The sequence below is a fragment of the Cibotium barometz genome, chromosome 31, assembly GCF_041138505.1.
Source record: "Cibotium barometz isolate CiBa-2024 chromosome 31, ASM4113850v1, whole genome shotgun sequence".
Lineage (NCBI taxonomy): Eukaryota > Viridiplantae > Streptophyta > Polypodiopsida > Cyatheales > Cibotiaceae > Cibotium > Cibotium barometz.
Genome location: NC_141076.1, coordinates 23,525,336 through 23,536,022, shown reverse-complemented (window position 1 = coordinate 23,536,022; position 10,687 = coordinate 23,525,336). Strand labels below are relative to the sequence as shown.

General features: G+C 41.0%; 1 protein-coding gene across 1 annotated transcript; it reads left to right on the top strand.

Moving 5' to 3' along the window:
• The first annotated feature begins 2,307 nt into the window (after positions 1-2,307).
• LOC147620645 (pentatricopeptide repeat-containing protein At2g03380, mitochondrial-like) lies at positions 2,308-7,093 on the top strand. Its single transcript, XM_086824902.1, has one exon. It carries the CDS (start codon positions 2,680-2,682, stop codon positions 6,034-6,036), a length of 3,357 nt encoding a protein of 1,118 aa, XP_086681028.1. The 5' UTR covers positions 2,308-2,679; the 3' UTR covers positions 6,037-7,093.
• Positions 7,094-10,687: the final 3,594 nt, after the last annotated feature.

The window sequence follows — 10,687 nt, the reverse complement described above, 5'->3', positions numbered from 1 at the left end:
ACCTATCATAAGTGGCGCTGCTGCCAGGGAATAGTCCCACCACATAGCCACATTGCATCTTGAATGCTTGTGTATGGTTCATTTTTGTGAAAATTCTATTTTTTGTCAAGAAAGAAACATTAAAAAAATCTCAAAAATTTATCTATTTTGCTGCATTATTTATGTTTCTTGTTACATTTTGTTGTTATATTTGCAAATTTGTGTTTAGTTTTGGTTGATTTCTATAAAAATGTGCGTTTTTCAATTCTACATTTCATGTTTTAGTTCATTTCTATATTTTTGGTTTGTTTTTCAATTTCAAAAATGAAAAACAGTAAGTTGGGCATGAAATTGAATTAATATAGGTAAACAGACCTCATAATCGGTTTTCAAGTATGGAGTTTATCCTGATTTAAACTTCTTACATGGAGAAATTAGGATATAACAAAAATTTGCAAGGTGGATTAAATTCTGCGTTTTGCAAGTGTTCTGTATTTTTGCATTAGTGTAATTAGTGTAGATTAAGTTAGCTTAATCCCCTTATAATTTGGGCCACTAGGTACTAAACTTGATTAGCTGGCTACATTTAATGCGTGCAAGGCTTTTAGGCCACTAGCTAAAAGAAGTCCAAAAGCTTGTCAATACCCATTTTCAAGTAAGTTTTAAGTGGTTGGACATATTTAATGCGTGTAGGCTTTTAGGCCACTAGCCAAAAAAGTCCAAAAGCTTGTCAATACCCATTTTTAGGTAAGTTTTGAGTGGGTGGACAAGGCCTAAGGCAAAGATTCTAAGAATACTCTTTTCTAACTGTAAATCGAAAACGTAAAAAAGAAAAAAAAAAGAGAAAGCAAAAGGCAAAAAGTGAAAGGAAAAAGAGGTGCGCAGGCAAAAAAAAAAAGAAGCTTTTTGAAAAGTGCATGCACAAGTTTGCCTAATATATGTTTCAGGCGGTTATGATCGTTCTGACGACCCAACTTTTGTAACACCTTAGAAAATTGCATTTTTCCATAGTTAAGGAGCTTTAACTATGGGAGTCGGCACTTGTAGCGCTTGATTAACCTGAAAAAAGTACACTATTTTTTGTGCTAGATGGGTTAAGAAACACCAAAGACTGTTTTGGAAAAACTTTAGACAATCTAAAAATTTTATAGATGTTTTTTTTTAATGTAGAAGAAAAGAATTTGTAACTATTATCAAAAGTTAGGCCATTATATCAATGAATGTAGAAAAAGGCTAGAGAAGAAGAAGAAAAAAGAGTCAAGCATGGCTATAGCTGATGCATCAACACTAAGTGCTGAACAGAGAGAGTTGACGAACTATGCATAGGCTGATTGGGCATTCATTGTGCACTGCAATTATGACCCTTATGTTTATGATGTATGCATATCACTGATAGATCAACATGTTCGGTATTTTGATAGTGGTGCTAGCAAGCACATTACTTCTCAGCATGATTTATTATCCTCCCTTGAGTTTGCTCCTCAAGGAGACATAGTCAATGTGTAAAAAATCTCCTCATATCTAGTGAAAGAAGTTAGTAAGGTTGTTCTCACTGCTGCTAGAAATGGTAGAACAATCACTCTCTCAGAAGTCTTGTTTGTGCTAGGCATTAAAAACGACTTGCTTCAGTTTAATCTTTGCCATTGCTAGGGCCAGCCTAGTGGGTCAGATTTGTTGATGACATGTGACCAATTCATGACAGGAGTGATGGAAACATCACTGTGGTAAACAATGGCCTTTACAGGTTGGACACGTATGAGAGATTATCATATAATATTGATTCAGTTACCACCAATGTGCTATTGAGTGATGCGAAGCTATGGCACGCCCGCTTTGGTCACTTGAATTTTGGCAGTTTGTTGCACTTTAAAAGGCAAGAGATGTATCAGAGTTGCCAAAGCTTAGGCCCCTGGCCCCTATCAAACATGTAGGTAAGGGGTGTATTTTGGGCGAGATGCAACAAGGATAGAACCTTTCCCAAGACGGGTCGGATGGGATAAACAAGGGATGCCCAAACTATCCAACAAGATCCCCATCAATGGCATACCAAATTCAATAGGATCAATCCATAATGGGTTAGCTTCAAACAAGCTCATGTTGGGGTCCCAAGGAAGAACATGAATGAAGTTTCTGAACAGAAATACAAGGGCCATTGCCAAGGACGACTGAGACACATGAGCACATTGCAAAAAACGTTCTCCAAATAGAATAATTGAGACACAAGCTTGGCATGCAGTTGTCAATCCAATTCACTCAGATGGGGCTTTTCCCATGGAGACAAACTCTTGAGAAAGAGAGCCACCTCTTTGGACGCTGACTGTTAATCTGGGTATCTTGCTAACTTTTCCTTCCTTCCACCTCAAACTTTACTCCATAAAAGGGGTGCCATAAACACGCCGGGGAACCTTTGAAAAAGCGCAGCCGCACCCCGTGAGCTCCTACCAGCCTGAATGCTTATATTTTTTGGTAGCGGTGGTGGGAGGGGGTGGGGTGGTATGATCGTGCGTGAGGTGGGAGGAGGGCTGTGGTTTAGCACGCGCAAGTATCCAGCGCTTATGGAAGGACTCCTCCAAGTGGTTGGACAAGCGAAAGAGCAAAGTAAGTGGATGCCCTATTTTACACGGTCAAAGAATGCTTCTGATCGCATGTTGCAGACAGATCCACCCCAGATTTCAAGCATAAAGTTAGCGAGGAGTCGCTATGAATGGAGTGCTTGTACGCTGCAAGTGTTGGGTTAGAGACATGCTCGAGGAAACAGAAGAACAGTCTGTTGTGAGAATGCACAAAGCAGTGGAAAAAAAGAATGAAAATGGTGGTTGGGAGACGCTTAGCCCAGAGGAGTCGCTCGCCTTTCTAGAAGCAGGGATGCTGCCCCAGCCTTCGATCGAGAACCTCGCATACATCTTACACAGGCACACAAAGGAGATAAACCTAGCCTTTGCGCTTCGCTTGCATGTCCACATGTACAAATGTGGGTTGGAAGCACATAGATCACTTGGAAATTATCTTGTCTTAATGTTAGTGGAAGTTGGAAGCATGTGCAATGCCCAGAAGGTATTTGACAGGTTGGTGTGTCGGAATGAGTGCTCCTGGAATTCTCTCCTCACGGCTCTCGTCAAAAATGGGGAGTCACAGATTGCTCTCATCCTGTACCAGGAAATGCAAGAGGATTCTTTACATTTTAATGGACATACTTTTGTAGCCTTACTTAAGGCTTGTGCTGAGCTAAAAGATCTGGAAAGAGGCTCTGCATTACATGCTGAGATTGCCAAAAATAAGCTCCTAAAACGAGACCTTTTTGTTGGGAACACCTTGGTCGACATGTATGCCAAATGTGGCTCACTTGCAAAAGCACAAGAAGTGTTTGACGAGCTTGCAGTTCAAGACATAGTATCATGGAATGCACTAATTGGAGGATATGCCAAACATGAGTGTGGTGTGGAAGCACTGAAATGTTTTGAACAGATGCAACTTCAGGGGATCTTTCCAAATGCGGTCACGTTCGTGTGTAGCTTGAAAGCTTGTGGTAGTATTGGAGCCACAAACAAGGGTAGAGAAATCCATGCCAAGATTGCGAGGAAAGGTTTGTTGGAAAGAAACCTTCTTGTTGGCAATGCATTGGTTGACATGTATGCCAAATGTGGTTTGCTTACAGAAGCACAGGAAGTGTTTGATGAGCTTCCAGTTCGAGATGTAATCTCATGGAATGCACTGATTGCAGGATATGTCAAACATGAGGGTGGGGAGAAAGCACTGAGCTGTTTTGAACAGATGCAACTTGAGGGGGTCCCCCCAACTGCTGTCACATTTGTTTGCAGCCTAAAAGCTTGTGGCAATATTGGAGCTGCAGACAAGGGCAGAGAAATTCATGCTCAGATTGCCAGAAAAGGGTTGTTGGAAATACATCTTGCCGTTGGCATTGCACTAGTTGATATGTATGCCAAATGTGGCTCACTTGCAAAAGCACAAGAGGTGTTTTACAAGCTTCCAGGTCGAGATGTAGTCTCGTGGACTGCACTGATGGCAGGATATGTCAAACACGAATGCGGCGAGCAAGCACTGAACTGTTTTGAACAGATGCAACTAGAGGGGATCTCTCCAAATGCTGCTACATTTGTTTGCAGCCTGAAAGCTTGTGGCATGATTGAAGCCACAGACAAGGGCATAAAAATACACACTGAAATTGCCAGAAAAGGGTTGTTGGAAAGAGACCTTGTTGTTGGCAATGCGTTGGTTGATATGTATGCCAAATGCGGTGTGCTTTCAAAAGCTCAGGAAGTGTTTGACAAGCTTCCAGTTCGAGATGTAGTTTCATGGACTGCATTGATGGCAGGATACGCGAAACACGAGCGTGGTGAGGAAGCGCTGAATTGCTTTGAACAGATGCAATGTGAGGGAATCTCGCCAAATGAAGTCTCATTTGTCTGCAGCTTGAAAGCTTGTGGCAGTATTGGAGCCGCAGACAAGGGAGAAGAAATACATGTTGCGGTTGCTAGAAAAGGGTTGTTGGAGAGAAACCTTGTTGTTGGCAATGCGCTGGTCGACATGTATGCCAAATGTGGTTCTCTTGCAAAAGCACAGGAAGTGTTTGACTTGCTTCCAATTCGAGATGTGGTCTCATGGACTGCAATGATAGCAGGATATGCAAAACATGAACGTTGTGAGGAAGCACTGAATTGTTTTGAACAGATGCAACTTGAGGGGATCTCTCCAAATGCTGTCACATTTGTTTGCAGCTTGCAAGCCTGTGGAAGTATTGGAGCCACGGAAAAAGGCCAAGAAATACATGAGATTGTCAGAAAAAGGCTCTTGGAGAGGGACCTTGTTGTTGGCAATGCACTGGTTGACATGTATGCTAAATGTGGCTTGCTTGCAAGAGCACAGGAAGTGTTTGACAATCTTCCGGTTCGGGATGTAGTCTCATGGACTGCACTGATTGCAGGATATGCCCATCACAAGCATGGTGAGGAAGCACTGAACTGTTTTGAACAAATGCAATTCAAGGGGGTGTCTCCAAATGCTGTTACATTTGTTTGCAGCTTGAAAGCCTGTGGCAGTATTGGGGCCATAGACAAGGGCAGTGAAATACATGCTGAGATTTTGAGACAAGGGATGTTGGAAAGAGAACTTGCTATTGGCAACGCACTGATTGATATGTATGCCAAACTTGGCTCTCTTGAAAAAGCACAAGAAGTGTTTGACCAGCTTCTAGTTCGAGACATAATCTCATGGAATGCACTGATCTCAGGATATGCCAAACATGAGCGTGGCAAGGAAGCACTGAACTGTTTTGAACAAATGCAACTCAAGGGGGTCTCTCCAGATGCTGTCACATTTGTTTGCTGTTTGAAAGCTTGTGGGAGTATTGGAGCCACAGACAAGGGCAGTGAATTACATGCTGAGGTTGCCAGAAAAGGGTTGTTAGAAAGAGATCTTGTTGTTGGAAATGCACTGGTTGATATGTATGCCAAATGTGGCTCACTTGCAAAAGCACAGGAAGTGTTTGACAAGCTTACAGTTCGAGACATAGTCTCATGGACTGCACTGATTGCAGGATATGCCCAGCTAGGAGAAAGTGAAAATGTTTTCCATATCTTTGACAGAATGAGAGGAGAAGGCAAACAGCCAGATCTGATCACATTTGTTTGTGTTCTTAATGCATGCAGTCAGGCATGTTTGGTGGATACAGGCCAGGTGTACTTTGAGGCCATCAGCAAAGACTATGGCATTAGTCCAACTCTTGAGCACCACACTTGCATGGTTGATCTCCTCGGCCAGGCAGGCCACTTAGACAGGGTGGTAGCGATGATCAAGAAAATGCCATTCCATCCTGACCTTGGGGTGTGGCATACTGTGTTGGATGCTTGTCGGAAGTGGGGCAATGTGGAGCTTGGAAGAAAGGCCTTTGAAAATGCAGTGCGATTGGATGAAAAACATGCTGCAGCTTATGTCTGTATGTGTAACATCTATGCAGATGCTGACATGCAGGAGGATGCAAACAAGGTCGAGGCAATGAGAGTGAAAAAACAGGCATGGAAAAGGTCAAAACATTGTTAATGTACTGATGCTGATGGAGATTGTGTAAACGTTTCTGATTCGGGATAAAGAATATTTTTAAAGCTGAACTATATATGCAAATCTAGATGAGCTTTTCCTCGATATGTGGGAGGAAAGCCATGTCCAAGGTTTGTTTTGGGGATGCTGAGGCTGAGTGGCCTCCTACTGGAGGTGCACTTCAAGGATGAGGAGGCATCGTGGAGATGGAGCTGTGCAAGGGAAGGGACCTCCTGTGAGCATTTGGACAAGGTACGAAAGAAGTGACTACCGGAACCGCATGCCCTTCATGCCTTTGCTGTGGTGCTTAATGCTGTGTGATAGGTCATGACTGCCAGATCATGCACAGGGTAATCAAACTGGAGAATGTACTCTTGCCATTGAGATTCTCTCACACCAATGGCACAATCAGGGTGTGGACATTTTGAGCTTTGGGATTCTGTCAAGCTAGGGGTAAAACATGCCCCACGTCTGTCAAGAATCCTTGAATGTAAGTAAGCTCCACATCAACAAAACCTAACTCATGGCTTGGCACCTCCTCACATGCCAAGGGGCTTTCAAAGATCCTTCCAAGGGAACACAATTAACAAAGCCTACTCATGGCTAGGCATTTCCTTAACATGCCAAGGAACTCCTCCAATGCATGCTACAAATAGATAATTGCAAGAGAACCAAATTGAGCGACTTGGCTGCTCATGGTTGGGTCCTCATGAGTGTCATCCCAAGGCCATTTACCATTAAAAGAATGTGAACATAACAGCCTTCACTTGGGTCTACATCCTCCAACAACTAGAGAAATAGTGGACCATTTGGCCACCCAATTGGCCCACTTGTGCTTTCTCATTATGTATGTACATTGGACTGGCGTCCATGGCAGTTGCATATGTTGGGGGTCATGTGATACTGTGCACTTGGCTTTCCACTGGGACTTGTGTTTGTGAGTGAGTACATGCTTGAAATACCTGGAGGATTGGTGTTCTATTGGGTCTGGTACCTCATGTACTTGCTTAGAGCATGTCTATTTTGGTATAGTCTCATGAACGGGGATCGTCCATACCAATGCTGCATTGCATAGCATATTTTATGTGCTTGCCTGACCAATGTGTAGTTCCGGTTAAGCGGATACTGTCCGTGAACCATGCATGTGAAACTGTTTGCTGATATGGTTATGTGGCATGTGACAGGTGGTAAGTATTGGTCAAAAAGCTAGCCTTAGGAATCAGTATTAATTTATAAGTGAGTGTGTACACACTTTAGTAAGTTTTGGGCGAGCCCTTCATGCCTACTTAACCTTGTGTCAAATGGGGGCGATAAAACTTATTCAAGAAAAAAGTGATAGTATATTTTAACCGATATTGGGTGTTGACTTTCAATGAGCTCAAATTTTATGGAAAGTCACATAACTTAGATTCTTTTCATTCTAAATAAAGCCCTAACCTGTCAATTTGGTGCTAAATCAAATTGGCAAGAGTGCTGATGGTTTGTTTGTCCATCCTTCTGTGGTTAATTGGGGATGCCTAATTACCACTATGTTTGAAGCATGATGGCACTTGGAAGATTCTGAATATTTCATGTGTAGGACATATGAAATTAGGGATAACTAGAACTAAGTGTTGGATTTATTACTTATGTGTTGTCATGGACTTGTAGCATGTGTTGCTAACTCGTAGTGTGTTTGAATGGACAACCTTTTGCAGGTTGGTGAGATTGACGGGCCTTGTGCTTGTAAGCTGGATTGGTTGGAACGTGATGGCGGCAATATGGTACGAGCTATTACCGGGATGGTTCTCATTGTGATATTTTTGCCTAGTGTCTACTATACGAGATTTTGTATTGTTATTGGGCGTCTCATTTTGACATAGTCGGGCATGGAACTATTGAGCCGTCCACTTTTGTTATATTGGGTGTGGACTTATTTATTTACACGTGAATTAGTCCTTGGGGTTCTTTTTGTAATTATCCTTTATTAAATGATAGATAGGAACACTTTACCTCAGCTTGTGTTAAAAGCAACTCTCATTTTTTGTAAAGGGCAAGCCCATGCATAAGCATGCATCTATTTTTGGCTTATGGGCTAATTTTATTAATAAAGCATAAATACTTAAGAAGTGGAAGGAAGCCGACACTTCTTGAGGGGGGATAGATTGCACCCAATGATTCTCTCTTGTGTTTTTATGCTATGTTATGCTTTTATGATTATTTATTAATGTTTCGGTTACGGTAATTTGATTGAAGTGATGAACGAGTTTGTATTTGGTTGGATGGTGTGTCTCCCCATGATCCTAGTGGTTTCAGTGTGGTATCAGAGCAAAGAGGGGAGAGAAGGTGAAAAATATTGAGAATAAATCAAAGGGAGGAAAGCTTGCAAAAGAAAGAGAGAAGATACGTGCAACTTTCTAGTTTCTCTGAAAGAAGAAAAATTCAAAACAAAATCAAGGGGTCTGGAGGCTTGGTTGAAGTTCTTTTTTAAGGTGACATCAAGCATATAACCAAGGGATAAAAGCTTTACCCAAAGTCTTGATTAAGGCATAATACTAAGCTTAAGATAAAGCTTAAACAAAGCTTAAGCTTAGCTTAAGCAGGGCTGCAAATTCCTGCCCGTCAAGCCAACTTGAAATTCGCGAAATCGGCGCTTCTTGCTTGGAAAATTGGTTCTCAAATCTACAATATGTTTGAAGATCTGTTCCGTTAGATGTGTGGCATGTTCTCTTGCATAAATCTTGTACCCTGTTTGAGGGGTTTTGTGGAAGATCCATGGATTTGAATTTGCAACGGTAGAGGAAGCTCTGCAGAAATCAAGGGTGGAGAAAAATTATATCTTTGCTTTACTCAAAAAAGTCAAAAAAGATAAGAGATTCATACACAAAGCTTCTTCAAGCCAAAACTTCATCAAAATTAGCTCGAATTTGTCCGAATTTGGCACGGCTTCAAACTGGAAATATTTTCAGTTTCTTATTTTGGTTCACTCAAAAAATTATAGCGATTCAAAGTTGTGAGATTTTTAAATTTGGTTGTTTTATGCCTTCCCGAAGCTTAAATTCACTCTCGATTCTCAATATTTTTTCTACTAGTGGACGACCTTCCGACGCTTCGAGGATACTTCAAGCACTTTGGTGATTGCATTGGATGGCCACACCGCTCTTCTAATTGCCACGGGATTCAAGATCTTCAAAATTATTACCACGAGCGAAAAATCATAAGTATTTCTAACTTTTTTCTATCTTTTATTTTTCATTGGCTGATTTACGTGCACTTCCATCTATTCAAGAGCAACTCACAGCTTTGCAAGCACAATTAGTCAATGAACACACTCATGGACTTGCATTAGAAGACCAATTGAAATCACATAAAATGCATAAGCATGACATTAAAGGCGATAATGATGAGGATTCTATTCTTCGAACCGTGAAAGCAACTTTAGATGCTCAAACGGCTCGGAAAGAATCTCGCATTAGTCGCAAGGCTTTTTCTTTTCAAAATTTTGATGGAAAGAAGGACGCACGCACTCTTTTGGCTTGGCTTAGCCAATTCGATGACTATTTTTTGGGAGAAAATTTTTTCGAGAAAGACAAGGTCAAGTGTGCTGCGAATCATTTGATTCAAAATGCTGCTTTATGGTGGAATGCTACCGAGAATGGGTGACATAAACCTCGTACTTGGGAGGATTTTCAGTATGAAATTAAGAGACATTTTCTACCTCCTCAATACAAGGCCAAAGCTCGACAGCATTGGGACACTCTTAGGCAATTGAAAGGGGAGGATGTCCAAACTTACATTGAAAAATTTTGGAATGCTCTCATTCAAATGCAATCTATAGAAAAAGTGAAAAGCATCTTAAAAGGCAGTTTATCTCAGGGTTGGATCCAAAGATTAGAGCGGAGGTTAATATGTTTTGTCCTCACACTCTTGCCTCTACTAAATCTCTTGCTCTAAATTGTGAAAAGAAAAATGGTGTGCCAGGTTCTAACAGGAGAATCGTACTTCTAAATTCTCTAAAGATTCGACATCTTCTAGTGGTTTTGACAGGCATTCTTCATTCAAAAATAACCTTTTAACAAGGGTCAAGATTAAAGAAGCCAGCAATTCAACACAACAACAACAAAGCAAAGATTGGCAAGACAATAGCAATGGAGCGAGTGGAGAACCAAAGAAGACAGATGTTCCACTCGAGATGAAAAAGCAAACAATGTCTGATGTTACACTTGCCATCAGAGAGGACACTATGCTAATAAAAGAATTATTGAATCAAATATCAACAAGGAGGAATCAGCAGAATTGTTCTTCACATCATTTGAGATAATTCATAATTACCCAACCAAGTAAGGTCATTGTGTTGCATCTTTTTTGCTTTGTAAGAAACTTTCCATTTTGCTTATTGTTAGAGTAAATGGCTTCTCAAGGTGGGAAGGATGAAAGTAGGGCAAAGGGGAAAAACCCAATGTCCTCTTTCCACATAGAAGATGATATTACAAAAACCAATGAAATAGATATGCAAAATTTAGATCTTAATGAGTATGAGAATATAGAAATGAAGGAAATGAAATAAAAAATCTCTAATATAGAGAATAAACTTGAGAAAATGATAGGTCTTCTTAGCTCATTGAGGGGAGGGGAAGGATTGGGAGTAAAAGAAATATCTAAAAATAACATTGAT

Excerpts from the sequence above, each read along its gene's own strand:
- LOC147620645 (XM_086824902.1), top strand. The coding sequence starts at position 2,680 with ATGAATGGAGTGCTTGTACGCTGCAAGTGTTGGGTTAGAGACATGCTC.